The sequence below is a fragment of the Nelumbo lutea genome, chromosome 3, assembly GCF_056320005.1.
Source record: "Nelumbo lutea isolate HS-2025 chromosome 3, American lotus-T2T, whole genome shotgun sequence".
In the NCBI taxonomy this organism is placed as follows: Eukaryota; Viridiplantae; Streptophyta; class Magnoliopsida; order Proteales; family Nelumbonaceae; genus Nelumbo; species Nelumbo lutea.
In genome coordinates this window covers 50177914-50200312 of record NC_142686.1, presented here as the reverse complement: position 1 = coordinate 50200312, position 22399 = coordinate 50177914, and the positions used below count along the sequence as shown (strand labels likewise).

Genomic DNA, 22399 nt, shown 5'->3' with positions numbered 1-22399 from the left:
CATTCAACCTGGACAATGGTTTTTAGCCATTTTTATTTTAATTATTTAAATTTTTAATTTGGGATGGGGTTCCGATGGCCAAAGCGGTTCTGGTTTTGAGTCGACTTTTAAAACATTGCTAATTTTGACTAATTATCACTATTTTTCACAAAATTTCCACAAATTTTCACTAGTTATTTGAAAATTTTAAGTACTTATTTACTAATTTTAAGTTATTATTTCCTAATAATTATCTCAGTAAGTATAGCAATTGATTATTTACTTATAATTATCAATAACTTTTAGTAATGATTTATTGAAAATTATTTCAGTAATTAAGTAATGGAAATTATTTCAGTAATTAATATTATTTACCAATAATCATTCATTGGTAAATGTTAGTAAGTGTTTACTATTAATTTTTTTACTGATAATTTTCATTAATTCTTGATTGTTATTATTTGTTTATTAATTTACTCAATTATTTACTATTATTAATAATATAATATGATATAATATTGATTTTGAAAAAAAATGAATATTGAATTAATTTAAATAACTGGATTAATTAATGTTAATTGGAAAAATTAATTACTATTAAGTATTGTTGATTAATTAAAGAGTACATTAGAAAAAATTTAAACCAATTAGCGCAAGTAATTGACTTAAGTTATTGTTAATTAATGTAATAATTAGCATAGTTAATTAATGTACATTAGAAATTGTTATTAATGTGATTAGTAATTAATTAAAAGGTAATTGTCCAAAACCCACCATCACTTTTTATGATTTCTCTTAAACTCATCGTAACTTTTCAAAACGTCCAAAACTCACCATGTTAGTGAAATTTTATTTTCTAAAACTCATCATCCGTTAGAACACCATTAAAGTTCAATGACCCAAGTTGTCCACATTAACCTAAATGCATGTTTCATGACTAAACTGCCCCTAAATGGTGTGAAGCTCGTATATGACTTCACTAAAATCATGCCTGCACCACCAGCTTGTTTCACTACGAAGCCCTTTTGAACTCTAGCATTAAGCCCTTTTGACCCACCAGAATGAGAGGAGTTGCTTCGTGACGCGATAGTACGTTAGTGAGCATGCCTTTCGTGATATATGCAGAGAAATGAGTAGAGGAAGGAGGGTAGTTGACAGTTGAGCACATTTAGAGGTGTAAAGTGGTCTATCTGCACGGGCCATTTCGTGCTGTGCCACACTCCCTAGTGAAAAATTTGGGGGTTGGCTTGGCATGACCCACAAACCAGGCCCGTGCGGGCCCATAGGTCGAGCTTTGGGCCAGGTCGAGTCATGCTTTGGGCTAAAGCTATTTATTTAAAAAGTTTGACAAAAAACTTAAAATTTTAATTTTATATGAATTTTGTATATACAATTGCTTATATATACAATAATTAAATAACTTAGTATAATAACATTAGCAAATTATTTATTTTATTAATATATTATATACTATATATTATTATATAATTATAATTTATATAATATTATATAAACATATATAAAATATATACATGGGTCGTGTTGGGCCGTGGCACAGCCCGCAGATCATTGTGTCGGGCCAATCCAAATTCGTACCGGGCTGTGTCAGACCGTGAGCGGCCTGACTGATTTACACCTCTAAGTGCATTCAATTAATGTATTATTCTGGTTGATTTTCTTCTCTCAGGCTAGAAGCAAGAGCAAATCCATTAGAAGAGATGATGTCGGGGGAAAGGTTTTTTGTTTGTAACTCAAAAACTTCCACCAGAATTCTTCTATTGATTTGCTTTAGATTCGGACGATAATGTCCATACGTTTCTCTAGACCATTGGTATGTATAAGAGCAATACTAAAAAAAAACCAGTTAGTGATGACCGGTCTCTTGAATCATTTAAATAAAGAAGTTACAAGAGGATAACTATGTACAGAAGATAACAATTAAAAAGTTAGAGTTTATCTAGGAAATTACATGATAATGAAATAAGGTGACCACTTGTAGCTATCCTAGATAACCATGATTACTTATCTAGGATAACTATCAGAGATACCCATCCCAGTTACAAGTCTATCATAACTATTGAGATACTCTAACATCCTCCCACAGGCTTAGCGGTCTCTTTGAGACGGTAAGTTTGGTTGTAAGCTCATGAAATAGTGTTGAAGGCAGCGGTTTAGTAAGAATATCTGCAATCTGATCATGGCTGGGAATGCGATTGATCAGCAAATGGTTGGATGCAACTTTTTCCCTTATAAAGTGAACATCCAATTCTATGTGCTTGGTGCGAGAATGGTGGACAGGATTGGAGGAGAGAAACTTGGCACTCAAATTGTCGCACCAGATGATGGGTGGGCAAGGGAGCTTCAATCCAAGCTTCATGAGTAACAACTAGAGCCAAAGAATTTCAGTGGCAGTAGATGCAAGATTACAATATTCTAATTTTGTGATGGAGCGAGGAACCGTAGACCGTTTACGAGAGCTTCATGAAATCAGATTACTACCCAGGTAAACACAAAAACCACCTTGAGAGCGACGATCAACAGGGCAACTAGCCCAATCAGTATCATAAAATGCTTCGAGAGCCAATTCTGGAGAAGCACGAAAAGTAATGACGTGATCAATTGTGGACTTGAGATAACGAAGGATCCGGTTGACTGCACTCCAATGAATAGCAGTGAGTTCTTTCATAAACTGACAAACTTTGTTAACTGAGAAGTTGATGTCTGGCTAAGTAAGGGTAACATATTGTAGTGCCCCCACCACACTGCAATATTCGGTGGCATCTGGAAGAGGAGAACCATTGCTCACATCAAGTCTGGTAGATGCCACCATCGGTGTATGAACGGGTTTAGCCTCATGCATCTTGGTCCTGTCGAGAAGATCATGAATATATCTACGTTGGGATAGGTGCACCCCATCTGAACTCTGATGCAGTTCCAAACCCAAAAAGTAATGATCTTCCTCAAGATCTCAAAGAGCAAAGGTGGTAGAGAGCTGAGAGATGAGCTGAGTAAGTGCGGAAGTAGAGGAGCCAATGATCAATAAGTCATCCACAAATACAAGAAGAAAAATGACATCAATGCCAGTTTGCCGTATGAATAAAGAATTATCTGCTCAGGATTCCAGAAAACCAAGGCGAAACCAATGATCCCTTAATCAAATTAACCAGGCCCGCGGGGCTTGTTTCAAATCATAAAGGGAACGCTTAAGACGACATATAAAATGCGGCCATGTTGGATCAACGAAACCCATAGGTTGTTTCATAAATACTTCTTCACTGAGATAGCCATGAAGGAAGGCATTGCTCACATCAAATTGTCTAAGATTCTAGCCATAGTGAATTGTGAGAGATATTATTAACCGAATAGTGGTTGATTTAACCACCAAACTAAAAGTCTTAGCAAAGTCAATACCGGCTTGTTGAGTAAACCCTTGCGCCACCAATCATGCCCTGTATCTTTCAATGGACCCATTTGGACGTCTCTTAATCTTATAAATCCATCTATTTCACACAATGTTCTTATGAGGAGGTGGAGGTACAAGATCCTAGGTATCATTGCGTAACAATGCTTTGTACTCAACTTCCATGGCGAGTACCCAATAGGAATCTTTCATGGCAATAGTGTAGTAAGAGGGTTCAACGTCGGGGCTAACAAAGGCTTCCAAAGCATACCGAGGGTTTGGCTTACGAATGTCACTCTTGCTCCGTGTCATCATGGGGTGAGCATTAAGTGGGGTCGCAGTAGAGCAAGAGGGCATATCTGAGGGGTTGATGATGATGGTAGCGATTCGACAGAACTAACACCAGCAGATATAATAGGTGGGCTAGGGGAGGTGGAGTCTAGGGGTATGGGAATGGTTTGAGGATAGGTGCATAGGTATGTAATGATAGGAGGGCCAACCACAGTGTCGGTGGACGATTTGGGAGGTGGAGTTGAGCTGCCAGAAGTGCATGGGAAGGTATGTTCATAAAAAACCACATTACGGAAAATATATAGACGTCTAGATGTTAAGTCTAAGCATTTGTACCCTTTGCAATGTAAACTGTAACCTAGAAATAAACAACGCTTGGATCGATAGAACAACTTAGAACGATTATAGGGTCTGAGGTTTGGATAGCAAGCACATCCGAAAGTGCGCAACATAGTGTAATTAGGTTTAGTGCCAAAGAGACACTCTAAGGGAGAATTCATGTCCAGTATTGGAGAAGAGAACTGGTTAATTAAAAAAGCTGCAGTCTCAAAGGCATCTTTCCAGTAATGTTGGGCATTGAAGCCATAGCTAGGAGGGTGAGTCTCATTTCAACAATATGGCATTCGTTCTACAACCCCATTTTTTCATGAATATGAGGGCATGAGAGATTATGGGCGATGCTCGAATCATAGAGAATAGGGAGAAGTGGTTTGTATTCTGTACCTCCATCTGTTTGCAAAGTTCTGATAGAGATGTTCAATAAATTCTCCACATTCGTTTTAAAAACAACAAAAATAGAGACAACCTGAGTTTTAGACATCATAGTAAAAATCCATATATACTTGTTGTAAGCATCAACAAAAATCAAATAATAGCGAAAACCATGTCTTGTAGAGACAGGCGCCCCAAACATCAGAAAATAAAAGTTCTAATGGATACTTTGCAACAAAAGTACTACTAGAAAATGGCAATGTATGACTCTTGCCTAGTGGACATGATGGACAAAAAGAGATGTCTTTATTTGAAATTGGAAGTTGAAATGAAGATAAGATGTTGGCAGCTATTCGCTTGCTGGGATGTCTTAGCTGTTGATGCCATACTGAAAACGATGCTTTCTCACCAATGAACGTCGATGGAGCTGCAAATGTGCAATTTGCCTTTAGCTGATAGATCCCTCCCTTAATCGGCCCTTGGAGGAGAGTTTTCCCAGTCGCTTTGTTCTTAACAGAGAAGCCAGTAGCATCAAAAATAAAAGTTGCATTATTATCCTTACAAAACTAGCTGATAGAGAGTAAATTCTTAGATATATTAGGAACTCTTTGAGAATATTTTTCAAGAAAATGGACATAAAATCAGTATTCAAAATAGAACAGCCAATATGAGAAATGTCTAGACCTGTACCATTGCCGACTAGGATATGATCAGTTCCATGATATTCATCATGAAGAGAGAGATTCCCAAGATCTGAAGTCATATGATTGGTTTCTCTAGAATCAGGATACCGATTTTCGTCACGAGTAGATTGTGAAGATGAGGCTGTATGAGCTTGCTTGGTAGGCTTATTGGCAGTGAGTTCCAGATAACGGCGGCAAGTAGCTGCTGTATGGCCAGGATACCCACAAAGTTGACAAACCACAGTGGTGTTCTTGGAATTGGATTTGCTGTGGTTATTGTTATTATATGAAGTTTTCTTGGAGTTGTCAAAACCACCATCATTATTAAATTGTCGAGGCTTATAAGAAGATAACTGATTGTGATTGAAGGTTTTCTTCTTATTGTCCAAATTAGCAGAAGGAGAATCCAATATAGACTTCGAATTTGATTGTGATTGAAGGTAAGTAACAGACTTTGAATTTCAACAAAAGAAAGACTATTTAGTCTAGTAGTCATAGAGAGCACAAATGTATCATATTCAACAGGTAAAACACCAAGAAGATAATGAATTTGATCAACATCAATGAGAAACTGTTCAGAAGCAGCTAAAGCATCAGATAAACTTTTAATTTTCTGAACATAATTAGTGACAGTTAGAGTATCCTTTTTTAGATAAGCTAATTCTAATTTCCAATCATGGATTCAAATTTTACTGGTAGATGAAAATAGAACATGAAGTCAACCCCATACCTCTCTGGATGTCTTACAACCAACTATTTGGGCCAGAACTGGCTCTGTTAATGAAGATAATAACCAGCATATGATCAACTGGTCTTGTTTGACTCATGCTGCATGATTTGGGTTGTTGTGGCTGGATCCTTGACTACTACCATCTTCCAAGAAGATGGAGGACAAGGAAAAGATCCGTCCACATAGCCGTATAAACGATGCCCTTTGAGAGCTGGTATAGTTTGAGAGCTCCAAAGCAGGAAGTAAGTACGATCCAGTTTTACTAATACTACATTCATAAAACTAGAAAAGGAGACCGCCATAATGGTTCGATCATCTATTGATCTGGGCCGCATTTATTTCTAGATGGCATGAGCAATGTTGCTTGTTTCTGAAGCCATGACGTTTGTCAAAATGGCTCTGATACCATATAAGAGCAATACTAAAAAAACAATGAGAATGGAATAACTCAGTCAGTGATGACTGGTCTCTTGAATCATTTAAGTAGAGAAGTTACAAGAGAATAACTATCTACAGAAGATAACAATTACAGAGTTAGAGTTTATCTAGGAAATTACATGATAATGAGATAAGGTGATCAATAACCATGATCAGTTATCTAGGATAGCTATCAGAGATACCCATCCCAGTTACAAGTCTATCATAACTATTGAGATACTCTAACAGTATGAGTTAAATGAATGGGTCGATGGGTCACGGGGTGTATACAGAGAGATGTCTACCTTTCTTTTTTACTGGGTTTCATTTTGCAGTGACTACAACTGCATTGGTTGGTTTATTGGGTTTCACTTTACTGTGTTGCGGTGACTGTAACTGCAACTGCAGTTAAATGAACATACAGGTCTCTATTTTTAGTAGTTTTTAAAACCTAGAATCTTACAAAAAATTGGAATTTTGATGGCTTCACCTACCTTCTCGTCTCCGTTCTCTGCATTCCTCTCACTGCCTTCTCCCCCCATTCTAACTGCCAAGAGAGCTTCCAATAGGAACAGGCGAGGATTAGTAAAGCAAAAGAGGTACTGCATCCCTCTGCATCCCTCACACTGCCTTCTCGTCCCTCTGCATCCTCCTCATCACCAAAGAGGTACGGCATCCCTCTCACCTTCTTCTCGTCCCTGTTCTTTGCATTGCTCTCATTGCCAAACCCCCAAAGAGGTATGACATCGGAGAGTGCCAGGGCGAGTGCTGGCCCACTCCGGCTGCCGCTGACTTCGGTTCTGACGCTGTCGTGGCTTGAATCTAGTGGCCCCTCTGATTGTTGTGCCGAAGGTATCACCTGTGTCTAAAACTCCGACGATCAGGTAAGACAGAGAAGTAGTGAATAACGTTGTATATTGTAAAATGGACCGAATATAATAAAGGGTAAAATATTAAATTAACAATGCCCGCTAGTCAAGTTATTGTTATCTCGGTGATATAATGAATTTTGGACGTTTTAAAAAGTTACGATGAATTTAAAAGAATTCATAAAAAGTTTGTGAGGGTTGGTTTTGGACAATTATCCTTATAATTAAATATCCATTAGTTATTGTTAATTAATAAATACCCATTAATTGGTAACCAAAGGAATCAATAATTGGTTTCAAATTTAAGTAGCCGGATGAAGTGAGTTAATGCACGTAGTCCAACAGGAGAGGACTAACATAATTTAAGTTATATGGGGCGGTTTGGTAGGGAGTTCCTAACAAATCCAACCTAAATACCTGATAATCCCTTCTTCTTAACCCGAATGGCAACTATGGAGTCTACAGTGTTCACTCCATATAATCATTTGGATGTGGAAAGGAGTCATTACTAATTGGTAAACCTTTTTAAAGCCGTTTTTTATCATATAATCAATGAAATGAGCTACAATAGATTAATCATTGGAGCATTGAGTTTAACATTTTTTTAGTCTTAAGAAGTGGGGTTGAACTCCTATTTCTGTATCTCCCTTGCAAATCTGAAAAACTCTCAGTCAATATCGGACATGAGGAGAAGCTTCAAATGAAAATCTAGAAGAGAATAAGAGATGGGATTAACACAGATATGAAGTTAACATCGGTTTCTTGGTTAGTTAGTTCTTGAAGCATAAAGTAAAAACACAATTTCTCAGTCTGATAGATTTCGAAGCATGAAAAAAAAGCAAATACGAAGAAATGAGGTTGAACACAGAATGTGGGTCTGTTGTCAAAGCATGAAATAAAAACTCAGCACAAAGTTGTTGCTAGTCATAGAATTATTATTATTTTTTAAAGTTGTGAGAACAGGCAGTACAAAGCTTGTGACGTAGTGGAAAAAAACCAATTTCTCTCTCTAAACAGGGGAAGAGTCTTCGTAGAATTGTAGTCATTTTTTCGGAGTTTTGTTTTTACATAGTGTTGGGGACATGGCTGAATTGGCCATGAGGCTCCTGGCCATCTGTCACAGCTCGGCCATGTCGGCATAGTCCGATCGGGCTACGGCATTGCCATGATTCCGCCGACCACGTCAGCTATGCCCCTCACAGATAAGCCTGCCTAACGAATAGGGATGGGAAGACAACTCTACCGAGGAGTAGGACTCTATTCCTGTAACCTCGGCAAGGAACTCTGCCCTGATTTCCCTGGAAACCTACTCCGATCAGGATACAGACCCTCTGGCTATAGAAAGATACTCCATGCTCAAGGTAAGGGACTTTTGACTTCGAATACCCACGCTGCTAATTAGCCCGGACCAGCATCCTTATAGCTCGGCCCGGCCATCCACCACCTCTTACTGAGTTGAGCGTCGGAGTATTTACCCGGGGGTAATTCCTCGGGCCTTTGACTTCTTCCTTGATCGCAGATCTTGAAGCGCAGCCTTGCCCTTGAAGCTCGGCCCCGACCTGCTAGCGAGGACTATCTGATTGTCATCCTCGGTTCATGCACTACCTCGGATTAAGCATCATCAGATTGGCACCGTCTGTGGGAACGATACAAAAAGCCTTTCCCAAAAATCTCATTCCTCGCCATGCAACTAAGAAAGCAATTAAGCTGCCTAAAATACAATCTGAACGATCAACTGGCCATTCCCTGTCTCGGAAAAACCAAGAAGCCACACAACCTTCGCCGTAGTAGATCTAGCACAATTCCGAGCCATGCAGGAAAATGTTGATAAGATCTTCGAATTCATGCAAACACTAGGGTCTGTCACACCACCCAACAGGGTTGTCCCCCCTCACACCCCGACGCGCATGAAGGACGACCCTCAGACCGAGGACCCCAAAGCACGTCGATCAGACATAAGGGGAGAGCAGTCTGAGCGTATGAGGTAAGACACAACCCGAAGGCCCGCCGCCACCGCCCGTTCCCATGGACAGGACTATCATAGCCAGACACACTAGTCAGCACGCATCCCCGCCAAAGAAAGGCTTGACAAAAGGATGCCGCCCTTCGTAGTCTCAGTTGTCGAGTCAAGCTCGATCAAGGATCACTCCACACGACAAAAAATGGAGGCCATACACACTACAGCCCCAAGCAATAGAGATGTCGAAATTAAAAAGCTCTGACAATGTCTGGAAGAGTTAGAGCACACTTTCGCCCATAAGAGCATAATTCCCGTAGTAGACCAACCTGTGCAGGCCACCGCGCATATCACCAAAGAGCCACCCTTCATCCAGGACATAGTGGACGAGACACCCCCTGTCGGATGGCGAGCCCCCCAATTAGACAAGTACGACGGGAACTCCGACCCTTTCGACCATGTCGCGACGCTCAAAGCCCAGATGATGCTACATGGTGCTTCAGAGGGATTGATGTGCAAAGCCCTTGTAACCACACTGCAAGGCCCAGCCTTGGCAAGGTACTCCTCCTTGCCGCTGAGGTCTATAGCATCATGGGCCCAACTGGAGACACAATTCCTGGCACAATTCACAGGTAGTCAGAAGCATTGGAAAACCTCAACCAACCTTATGTAGCTTCGATTGAGAAAGGCAGAGTCCCTTAGAGATTACCTGGCGAGGTTCAACAAAGAAGCACTTCAAATCAGGGACTTAAATCAATCATTTGTGGTGACAACCATACAACACGGACTCTGCCCTTCCCCATTCAACTTCTCCATATCCAAGAATCCTCCTCAAACGTTGGTCGCACTAATGAGCCACACACAAAAGTATATCAACGTTGAAGAGGCCTAGGTGTAGCTCAGAGACGAGGATGAGAAGCCTGATAGAAAAAGGAGAGAGAACAACAAGCGGAAGGCCGAGAGGTCGAACAAAGAACACAAGAGACAAAATCGCCGAACCGACCATAGAACTCACACCCCTCCATCGACCTATCGGAATTTCACGTGACTTAATATTCTGCGGTCTGAAGTTCTGATGCAAATCCACGACTGCAACTATGTCAGGTGGCTCGAGAAGATGAAGATGCAAAGTAACAAGAGGAACTGAGACAAATATTGCAGTTCCACAAGGACCACGACCACAATACGGAGAACTATTTTGACCTATGTAACCATATTGAAGATTTAATTAGGCACGGTTATGTCAGCGACTTCATAGACAGAAAAGAGAAGACAACCCAAGAGGAACGAAGAGCGGACGGAGCTCGACAGACCCCACCCCAAGGCCCACCAGTCGACATCATCCACGTGATATCGGGAGGAACCGCCTCTAGAAGGGAAAGCAACTCAGGACGGAAAAGATATGCTCGATTGTGCAAGACCGACAACCGAGGTCACAGGAGGAGGCACGACACATCTATCACCTTCACCGATGACGAACTCCGAGGGGTCCAGACATTGCATGACGATGCATTGGTCATCACAGTAGAAGTGGCCAACTTTGAGCTACAGCGGATCCTAATCAACATGGGAGTTCCGCCGGTATTGTTTGAAGATGCATTTGAAAAGCTCAGCATTGATAGACAACGACTTACACCGGTTAGCACTTCCTTGATGAGATTTTCGGGAGAGTCCCTCCAACCCACTAGAAGGATAACTCTTCCCCTCTTGATCGGAGACAACGACGGCCATGGTAGACTTCATCATGGTGCGTTACCCCTCCTCTTACAACGTGATCCTCGGTAGGCTGTCACTCAATGCCCTGTAGTCTGTAGTCTCAACATACCATATCGCCATGAAATTTCCAACCAAGTATGGCATAGGGGTGGCATGTGGAGACCAGAAAACAATGCTACATTGCTATCAGTTATCTTGTCGAGGACCATATCCAGCAACTGAGACATTGATGGTGGAAGCATATGGCCTGTGTGATGAAGTAAAGGCACAACACGGCCAACCAATGGAAGACCTCGTCCAGGTACCCCCTATTTGAGGAAGATCCCGAAAAGACGGTCCAAGTTGGCTCCCTGCTAGGCGACCACCTCCGAGAGGAACTTGTTCGACTACTGAGGAATCATGTTGATGTATTTGCTTGGTCAGTAGAGGACATGCCTAGAATTGATCCCGAAGTTATCACACATTGGCTGAACGTTGACCCCTGTTACCAACATGTGAAGTAGAAGAAGAGAAACTTCACCACAGAGCGATGGCAAGTGATCGCTGATGAAGTACAGAAGTGGCTTGACGCCGGATTCATTAGGGAAGTCAAATACCCCGATTGGCTGGCCAACGTAGTGATGGTGAAGAAGTCCAACAGAAAGTGGAGAATCTGCATTGACTTCACCGACCTAAATAAGGCTTGTCCCAAAGACAACTTTACTCTGCCAAGGATTGACCAACTCATTGACGCAACAGCAGGACATGAGCTCCTAAGCTTCATGGACACCTTCTCAGGCTATAACCAGATCCGAATAGATTCGGATGACCAAGAGCAAACGACTTTTATCACTGATCGCGACCTATACTACTACAAGTTAATGCCCTTTGTCCTAAAAAATGCCGGCGCCACCTATCAGTGGTTGGTGAACAAGGTATTCAAAGAACAACTCGGTAGGAACGTGGAAGCATATGCCGACGATATGTTCGTGAAGAGCAAAAAGGCCAAACACCACCTGGCTGACCTCCATGAAGTCTTCGACACAATTAGAAAGTACAAGATGAGGTTAAACCCAACTAAGTGTGCCTTCGGGATTGACTCTGGCAAGTTTCTGGGGTTTACGGTAACACAGAGAGGAATCAAAGCAAATCCGGAGAAGATAAAAGCCATTCTTGACATGCCATTCCCCTAGACCCACAAAGAAGTGCAACGACCCACCGGAAGAATAGTTGCCCTTGGCAGGTTTATGTCCAAGCCCGTGGACTGGTGCCTCCCCTTTTTCAAAGCCCTCAAACGGACAACGGACTTCCATTGGACAGAAAAGTGTGAGCAATCTTTCCAGGAGCTAAAGCAGTACCTGAGCTCGCCACCCCTCCAAACTAAGCTGAGCCCAGGTGACGAGCTATTGCTCTATCTTTCGGTCGGAGATGAGGTCGTTAGCTCAGTACTAGTCAAAGAAGAGGAACTAAGGTAGAACAAGCTCTACCTTTTGGTCGGGGACGGGTACAGAGGCTGATCTACTACACCAGCAAGGTCCTCAGTGGCATAGAGACCCAATACTCCAATCTTGAAAACTTGGCTCTAGCACTCGTCACCGCAACTAGAAAACTCAAATCCTACTTCTAGGCCCATAGCATTCGAGTACTCACCAGCCAACCCCTCAAGCAGGTGCTACAGAGACCGAAAGCGTCAGGCGGTCTAGTCAAGTGGAGTGTGGAGTTGAGTGAATTCGGCATCGAGTACGCACCCTGACCGATGATCAAAGCCCATGCCTTGGAACCGGCCCCACTGCCCCCAGCATGGACCAGCAAGGCTGCGGCGCTGTCCTTATCCTCCTCGACTTGGACGATGTAGTGTTAGAGCACACCCTCAGGTTCGAGTTCAAAGCGTCCAACAATGAGGTTGAGTATGAGGCCGTGATTGCTGGGCTCCACCTTGCTTTAGACCTTGGGGCATGATGAATCAAGGCCTTCACTCTCAGATCATGGTCAACCAAATCCACGACCAGTTCAAGGCTCAGACTCCCTCTATGGCGAGCTACATACAGAAGGTGCAGGAGCTCATTCATAGCTCACTGCCTTGCCGTAGTTCGACCTTGACTCAACTGTCCATTTAGACACGCTGGCCCAGCTGAGCATCACACCATCAATCATCCTCACCCTTCCAGTGCAACATTGGATGGACCCCATAATCGAGTATCTTCGAGAGGGCACCTCCTCTAAGGATCGAGCAGAAGCAAAAAGACTCTAACACAGAGAAGCTAGGTATTGCCTGGTACAGGGTCAACTCTACTGCCATTCCCACACGCTTCCCTACTTGAAGTGCCTCCACCAGCTGAGGTATACTACGTCCTTAGGAAAATACATGAAGGCATTTACGAAGATCACCCTGACCCACGTGCACTAGTCCATAAGGTGCTCCAACAGGGGTATTTCTGGCTAACGATGAACCTGGATGCTGCTTAGTTAGTCTGGAAGTGCGATAGTTGCCAACGTCACTCTAATCTACATCACCAGCCTGCGGTCCCTTTGAGACCGATCACCAGCCCATGGTTGTTTTCCCAATGGGGAATGGACATCCTTAGCCTCTTCCCCACCGCGGTTGCGCAGAAGATGTTCTTTCTCATAGCAATGGACTACTTCATGAAGTGGGTAGAAGCCGAAGCCCTGGCACACATCACCGCTCACAATGCCCGAAACTTCCTTTGGCTGGGAATAATTTGTCGCTTTGGTATCCCGCGTGTGCTCATCACAGACAACGGAACATAGTTCACCGACAAAAAGTTCGAGGCCCTCTGTGCCAACCTAAGGATCGATCACTGGACCACCGCAGTACACTGACCTCAAAGCAACGGGCAGACCGAGGTAACCAACCACATCCTACTACATAGCCTGAAAACACGCTTAGATCAGGCCAAGGGAAGGTGGGTTGAGGAGCTGCCGAGAATTCTTTGGGCTTATAGGATGACCCCGTTAACTGCCACTAGAGAGACCCCTTTCAGTCTGACCTACTAGGCCGAAGCCATGATCCCCGTGGAGATAGGTTCTCCAACCCTTCGGAATGAGCTCTTTGGCGAGGGACAGAATGACAAAGATCTATGCGCGGAGTTGGACCTAGTAGAAGAAGCTCGAGACTGAGCACATGTGAAGATGGTTGCACAACAACAGAAGATGGCATGACATTACGATACTAAGGTAAGAAGACATGAATTCAAGACAGACAACTTCGTTCTATGCAAAGTCATAGTCCCAGCAGCTTGGAGCTCGACCAACTGTGCCTTCTTTCATAGATACTCAGAGTGTTCCCGCTCATACGGTGACCGAATGTATTGGAGATGATCAACCAGCACGACCATTGCACAAGAATTCTACAGACGAATATGATAAGTATACCAAAAAGGAGAACAAAACACAAGGAATAAGAAGAAAAGGATTTACCTAGGCAACTGACAGCAGCAACGTACACTACAAGGCTCCACTACCCACCCTGATCGATTCCTGAGCTATTGACATTGTCATGATTCCTTGTAGTAACTGCTCAGGAACCCCGAGCATCTCTAGATTATTGTCTACGCGAACCGGCGACCTCAGTACGTGTAGACCCGAGTTGTTTCCTGCCTCAATTATTGACACACCAGCAGGACAACGGACCCCTTTTGGGGTCAATCACAACAGCGTCGTCCTCATCGACCTCTCGTTGTCGAACTCTTCTTCGCCGACGAGCTCCCTGTCTTGGATCGTGGCCGCTCTTCTGCCTTGGGACGAGCCTTCGGTTGCATACCGGCTCGTTCCTGCATTTTTCGAAGCGCCTTCATCTGACAGACAAATTCTTCCTCGCTGGCCATACTCACACTTGCAACGTAGGATATCCAAGATAAGTACAAAGCAAACAAGGTAAATTTAACTTGGCAAACAAAAGTAAAAGAAATAGACCGGTCACCCTTTCCATTAACTCGACGGGCATCAGCATCTCCAAGCATGTGTACGCGATAACATTGATTTCGTGGATCATGCTCCGGGCTGACCTCTCCTCCCAAGTAAGCACCGACCATTGGGGCTCTGGTAGAGTCATCCTCGGCTCCCACAACTCGGCAAGAAAAGGGAGACCCCTGAGGATTTGCACAAAGAAGAACAACTCCTTCCAGTGCTTCACAGAAGAAGGGGCCCCAACCAACGACCGAATATTCCGCCGGGTGGAGAAGTAATAGTACCCCTACTAGTGGTGTTTTAGGTGGAGCATAAAGCTCACTATCCCCAGGGTTAGTTTGATATCGCAGACGACACAATAGGAAATAAGGCCGAGCAAAAACGTAAAGGAGTTCAACATCAGCTGCAACGACAACACCCTATACCAGTTTAGCACCTCGGCAAACCCCTCGTTCAATGGGAACCTCAGCCCAGCCTCCAAGTTCTACTCATAAACACACAGCTCACCGAGCTGAGCATCAGTGGCCATCTCCCTAGGCAGTGGACACCTCATTTGGTATTCCGCGAGAATGGCGTACATAGCTTGAATCCGAGCCATATCCTAGGGTGTTAAGACGTTGGGCATGGTACTGAACCGGCTACTTGCCTGAAGAGGAAGCTCTATCTCCATCCCTGAAGGACCAGCCTCGGCTTGCTCAATTTTGGCAGCCACAAGGTCTCTAAGCTCAGGCTCGTAGGTCGAGCCATGACAAGAGCTGGAACCAGAACTACTGGAGGACCCGAATGAGGAAGAGGACCGACGAGACGAAGAGGACATACTGGACAATGTACAGAGCTAAAGAGTGAAAGCTACCGAGCTATCTGCCGAGATGTCTACTAAGCTATTTGTTGAACTATGTGATCGACAAATCTGTTGAGCAGTGAATGCCAAACACTCTTGCAAGCAATATTAAGGATAGGGGCCCCCCTCTTCCCTTTTATAACCATTAGGGGCACAAACTGAGGAGAGATCAACGATGTAGATGAAGCACCCCTAACAACGCCTTGGAAGGCCAACAGACGCGACCAATAACGTACAACAGGAAGCCTTGGAAACCAAAGCGGCACCCTCGACAGGTAGTGGTTGCGCCCATTAATTGCTCCGGTTCAACTACAGTACCGGTCCAACCTTCGACGCGGAGACCCGTAGTATAGGTCTTGTCTTCGACACATATCCTCAGCTAGGTCACTCAAATCCTCAGCTAGGCCACTCAAATCCTCAGACTAGGTAGCTAACGGCCACAAGGCCACACAGTAGTCTGGCTAAGCACTCCCCCTCCTCGATAGTAGAACTGGGAGAGTGGTTCGGGAACCAAAATTTTGGTTCTTATTTAAGTTCTACAGTCGATGATTGGAGGACTCCTCGGTAACGACCAATACGACACAAACGATATGCATGCTCGGAAGTTCCTCAGCCGGGCAACAAACCTAGGAAACCTCGTCCCTCGGCTTTGGAATTGGGGGAGTGGTGTTGGGGACATGGCTGAGCTGGCCATGAGGCCCCTGACCATCTGTCACAGCTCAGCCACATCGGCACAGTCGGCCGGGCTACGGCATTGCCAAGATACTGCCAATCACGTCAGCTACGCCCCTCACGGATAAGCCCGCCTAATGGATAGGGATGGGAAGATAACTCCGCCGAGGAGTAGGACTCTACCCCATGTAACCTCGGCGGGGAACTTTGCCCCAATTTCCCTAGAAACCTACTCCGATCAGGATACATACCCTCTATCTATAAAAAGGTACTCCATGCTCAGGGTAAGGGGCTTTTTATTTCGAGCACCCACACTGCTAATTAGCCCGGACCAACATCCCTATAGCTCGGTCCGACCATCCACCACCTCTTACTGATTTTAGTGTCGGAGTACTTACCCGGGGGTAATTCCTTGGGCCTTTGAATTCTTCCTTGATCATAGATCTTGAAGCATAGCCTCGTCCTTGAAGCTCAACCCCGACCTACCAATGAGGACTATTTGATTGCCATTCTCGATTCGTTCACTACCTCGGATTGAACAACATCACATAGGAAAAATGAGGTTCTTTCAGTAATAGGGAATAAAGGAAGAAGGAAATCATTGTGATAGGTTTCCTATAACTGTGCGTTGGTTGGTTTAAGGAAGTTGTGTTCTGCTACAATTCTGAAATTGATAACGATGATGATATGGTTAATGGAGATGAGTAGAACCTTGATGATGTGGATTAATAGGAGGGTGAGGTAGGGGAAAAGGAGGAAGACAAGAGACTTAATGAGAGATGAAGGAAGAGGTAAGAGAGAGCTTAAGGAGAAAGCAAGTTATGGGGAATGGAAAAAGGGGAGGGTGTGTGACATGGACAATTTGCTTTATATATATATATAGTACAGATACATAGATATACACAAATAGAGTTTTTTTCTTATACCTTATAACCGGAGAAGATATAATTAAATTTGTCCTAAAAGTTGATTAACCCAAATTTAATGTCTCTTTAAAGGGTACCACTATGATGCTAGAAAGACATGATATTGTAAAAATATATGACCAATCAACCAAATATCATAAACATGTTAAGCAATCTGGTGGAATTTATCAAAATTCAATGGTGGGTTTTGATTGGTCACCATACATTTTCAGCTCTTCAAAACACAATATGACAGAAAATGGGCTCAATAAAATCTTTTGATTGGTCAATATTTTCGGCTCTTCAAAACACAATATGACACAAAATGGGCTCAATAAAATCCCTCAATAGTTACTAAATAACCAAAATAAATATTTTTATTGCATTAAAGATTGTAAAATAAGTGCGAGATCACATCAACGCCACAAAGGTGCCTCACATGCACATCTCAACGTGCATTGGGAACACATCTCTCGTACCTGTGCTTGTCACTGGGAGATGTTCTTGGGATGTGCTGTGGGGGCATGCCCTGTAGGTAGAGGTGTAAAGTGGGCCGTGCCAGCCCGGGGCCATGCCAAGCCGGCACGGCATGGCTCATTGGCGGCCCATGCAAAGTGTTAGTGAAGCCATGCTGGCCCATGGGCTGTGCTACCTTCCCGGTGAAAATTTTGGGGGTTAGCCTGACACGATCCATGGCCCAGGGCTGTGCGAGCCAATGCCGTTCAACGAGCTAGGCTGGCCCGTGGTCTGAGCTTTGGGCCAGGTTGGGCCGTGCATCGGGCCAAAGTTATTCATTTAAAAAAATTGGCAAAAACCTAAAATTTTAATTTTATATGATTTTTGTGTATAAAATTGCTTATATATGCAATTATTAAATAAATTAGTATAATAAAATTAAAAAAATATATTTATTTTATTAATATATTATATACTATATATTATTATATAATTATAATTTATAAAATATAGGCCATGCCAGCTCATGGTCTGTGGGCAATACAGCCCACTCGATCGTGCCATACCATACCGGCCCGTAGACCTAAAACCCCAAGCCCAAGATAGCCCGCATGGTCGTACCGGGCATAGCACAGCCCGCGGATCATCATGCCACCGGCCCGATTTACACCTCTACCGGTGCCTATCTCAACTCAAGAAGCACCGATTGAAAAATATTAAAAACACGGAAGAAAAGAAAAAGTGGAAAACTAGCTTTTTAAAATCATCATCCACATGGTATCGGCTTTTTGCCATTCCATTCTGTTTGGATATCGGAATTATCATATGTATATATAAATTGGTTTTGCAGGTTATAGCTTGTCATTTAAGAAATAACTTACCGGTGGATCTCACAAATAGGAATTGACGCTGACTCTTGACAAGACATTTCATGTAACTTCCCCATTGCATCCTCATTTTGAATTGCTCAAGAGAGGGGCCCTCCATGTAATTTATTAGAAGTTTGGCACGTATATATAATCAGCCAATTTTTAATTCTTAGAGAGAGGAACTGATTCCTGTGGTTGCATATTTTGAATTCCTTATTGACGATCCGTATTTAGGTGCAGAAGGCTGAAAAGTTAGGCCATACTTGAATGAAAATGCCATAGGTCTGTGGTTCAACCATCAATCATCATTTCATTTGTATTGTCGACTAACCAGATTCAGTTACATGCCTACAAGAAACAAGATTACAACTAAAGAAATGAAAAGATGATAGCGAGAAACATAGAAATGAAAGACAGGATCCCCCCGTGCGAAGGTGGTATCTCTAATCTCTTAATTCCTCCTTCATGTTAGCAGTAGTGGCTCAAATTGTAAAGTCCTACCCTCCAATATCAGTCCTAAATGTAATAAAATTTCGTAAACATCAGATTACAGAAAATGGATGTCAAATGTGGTCTCATAATTCCTTCTTGTCATTATTTGTAATCATCTCTGGTGCTGTTTTAGCAGAAGTCATCAGATTATCGAAACTGGTAGCCTTCACCAACAATATTTCAATCTACAAGTGATTAAGAAAATAAATAATTAACCAGAAGTAGAAAACGAATCATGGTTATTTTGACTGCTTCTACTTTGTATGTAAAATAACTGGATAATGAACATCAACACAAGAATGAAAACCAACCCACCTTGGCTTTTGGTACCATGCGGCCTTTGGTCTCATCTTTCATGTCAACTGTAGATGTTAAAATTTCTGTTCCATTCATAGAATCACTGGTTTAATACTATCAGTTTCCTTAATTCTTGTACAGAAACTAATAGATAGCATTAAGAGAATGAGATTTCATACTCTTCTGGATGGCCATTCTATTGTTCTTCAAAATCTCAGCAATTGTGACAACCGTAGTAATAGCTGAAAACAGATTTCAAAAATATTAATGAATGTGAATAAGAAAATATTAATAGATGGCTTCCCCACTTTAAAATTGAATAGATGAATACCCCTACATTTGATTGCGATTCTGGGTTCTTAACAGGTCCAGAGTAGGATTGCAACTCTGACAACAGACTCTCCAATTCCACTGTTATAGTAATTAACAAGTGAAACCATCAAAGATCATACTTTGATGGTTTCACTTGTTAATTACTATAACAGTGAATAGATGAATACCCCTACATTTGATTGCGATTCTGGGTTCTTAACAGGTCCAGAGTAGGATTGCAACTCTGACAACAGACTCTCCAAATCCACTGTTATAGTAATTAACAAGTGAAACCATCAAAGATCATACTTTTCTTTGTTAATATTAATATCAAAAAAATTTGAGGTTTAATAAAAATTTCAGTGACACTGTCTAAATATCTTCATATGCAGTTGCTCGGACTACTTACCTAGTATTTCTAGAGGCCACAAGGTTCTTTAATGGCTAATTAAGGACCATATTCATGTTTTTGCTTTAATCTTTTTATGCACTCATGTTTTTACTAAAAAACACAAGAGATCGATTGAGCCACTTTAATAATAGGCTGCCTAGAACTAATGGGTAACGAGCTGCTACTTGAAGATTGGAAATGCCATAACCCAAGTCTCTCATCCCACCTTCCCCAGGAAAAGTGAACAATGAAAAACAAAGAAAGAAAGAATAGAAGAAGATTAATTAAGCTGCATCTATCTACTTGTTTTACGGTAAAGGTTTATAGAGTTATGTAAAAAATACAATAATGGGCTCAAAATTCTGTTAAGTCGATCTCACACGGAGTTTTGTCTTTCTTCCAAGCAAAGTGATGTTGTGAACTATAAAAAAAGATCAGAAAAAAGGAGGGAAAAGGAAAAGGAGAAAGTAAAAGAAATATTTCAAAATCAAGAAAGAAAACATGGAAGCATCATAACAACCAGAGATTCGTCAATAAAGAAGGTTTGGAAGATAGTTCCAAGAAAACTTACCCATGCCCAATGCAGAAAGCTCAACCTCGTCATGCTGCTGTATGTACTTCTGCAAGACAAAAAAGAACAGAAGATGATTCAGTTCGAAAAACTAGTAACTGAATAAATTCTCGCTTCTCGGAAATGTTTCATGCCACCTACCAAAGATAGCATGAATTACCCTTTTTCTGAGAAAGGAATAACAAAATAATTCATCACTCTTGCATAAGGAAAAAGAAGATCAAACGATTCACATCCAAAAACAAAAGAAAAACGAGCTCTGCAAATGCCCCTAGCTACATACTAGATATCCATGCCTGAACTGCTTTAATAGAAATTCTGAACCAGAATTATACACATGCACGAGAAACGGCGGTAAACAATCTTTTTCTATCATCACCAGGACATTTCAACCATTCAGAGGAATACATGTAGAGAATGGTTCGGATCCAAAAACGAAAATAACAAATAAAAAATTGATCAAGAAAACCCTAGAATCAAATCTCTAGCATTTATTGAAAAGATCTGCCAACAAGGTTATAAAAGTAAAAGGAGAAAATCCAAAAACGATCGGAGAGAAATGGAATCAAAGCCAAGCACCTGGATCAAAGTACGGGAATCTCCTTTGGTTGTAAATAAATAAAATCCAAGAGGTGCAATTCAAGTAATGATCGAAAACCACTCCGTATCCAGAAAAAAAAAAAAAGCAAAATCAGAAGATCTTGTACCACATGGATCAAGAACAAAGATGTGAGAAGAAAACCCTAACTCGAGCAAAAAAGAAAAAAAAAACCGACCGAACATAGAAGAGAGAGGATCACCTTGGCAAGATTGACGTAGAAGAAGAGCGGTTTCTTGGTGTTGGAAACTTGAATTCTGTACTTCCTAGGGCTGGCACTGGCAAGCTCAGTCTTGCCGTTGTCTGTGGCCTGTGCTACTACTAGAGTCGCTTCCTCCATGAAAACCTCTTTTGTAGACTGGATTCTTCTGATCTATCTCTCGCTCGCTCTCTGCGAAATGCTACGAAACTTTGCAACGCTGGAAATGAAAGTGGTATGGAACTGTGAGCGGGTGATTTAAATACACTTCTGACACGTGGATGTGTTTTATTGGATACGTGGTTTTGCGAATCTTGAGATCTTTCTTGGTAGTTAGTGTGATGCGCGAGTCTTCGTTTGGGCTGACTTTTGAGATTGGGAAAATCGTACGGGTTGTTATATTGATTCGATCGGATGAATGATGACAGATTTTGCCCTCCTTCATTTTCGATAATGGCGATATCCCTCCTGTTTCTCTTTCCGAGCAACTTTTCTTGCCGATGATCCAGCAATTCGGTAGTAGTTCAGCGAGGGCTGGAAATGGGTCGGGTAGACCCGACAGAACCTAAACGAATCAACCCAATTATGTTGGTATGGAGCCTCCCGGGGACTAGCTAGGCCTCTAACTTACGGATTTGTTGTTAAAATGCCAAGCTAGGGGGCTGTTTGATAACAGCTGAATAGATAGAATATAATGATTTTTTTGCTTAGTTTTTAGTAGATAAAAATTGTTAATTAAGAAATAATTTGGATCGGTGGAATGCAATGGTTATTTAGTTGGTCGTGGAATCAATGATAACACTTACATAGTCCCATAGTGAGAGATTTAGGCTCCGTTTGGTTTGTGGGAAGATTTGGGTGGGATTGAAAAAGATGTAATGTGATGAAAAAGTGTAAAAATTTATATTTCTATTGTTTGGTTTTATATATGGGAAAATAATAGGAAAACACTGTTACGAAGAAGAAGTGAGAAGAGGAAGATGGAGGGAGAGATAGAGAACTCCATGGTTGAAACTTCGAAGAGGTCCTCTGGCACCAATAGTCCCCCCTCCTCCGCTGGTGCTTAATCGACCACCGTGTAATGGTCCCCCTTCTTCGCACTTTCTCTGTAATAGAGGATAATCGGAGACGAATAGT

General features: G+C 42.2%; 1 protein-coding gene across 1 annotated transcript; it reads right to left on the bottom strand.

The window, feature by feature from the left end:
• Positions 1–18689: 18689 nt before the first annotated feature.
• On the bottom strand, positions 18690–21502 carry LOC148864887 (uncharacterized protein At2g34160-like). The gene is made up of 5 exons (XM_088979728.1): positions 21266–21502; positions 20466–20514; positions 19371–19433; positions 19210–19274; positions 18690–19079 (listed from the first exon to the last, which is right to left on the bottom strand). Exons 1-5 carry the CDS (start codon positions 21401–21403, stop codon positions 18978–18980), a joined length of 417 nt encoding a protein of 138 aa, XP_088835854.1. The 5' UTR covers positions 21404–21502; the 3' UTR covers positions 18690–18977.
• Positions 21503–22399: the final 897 nt, after the last annotated feature.

Bases quoted from the DNA above. Each gene is read 5' to 3' on its own strand.
- LOC148864887 (XM_088979728.1), bottom strand. From the start codon at position 21,403: ATGGAGGAAGCGACTCTAGTAGTAGCACAGGCCACAGACAACGGCAAG. The intron at 19,434-20,465 runs GTAAGTTTTCTT...ATCTGTTTTCAG, and splicing joins GCTTTCTGCATTGGGCATGG to CTATTACTACGGTTGTCACA. The intron at 19,080-19,209 runs GTGGGTTGGTTT...AATCACTTGTAG, and splicing joins GCATGGTACCAAAAGCCAAG to ATTGAAATATTGTTGGTGAA.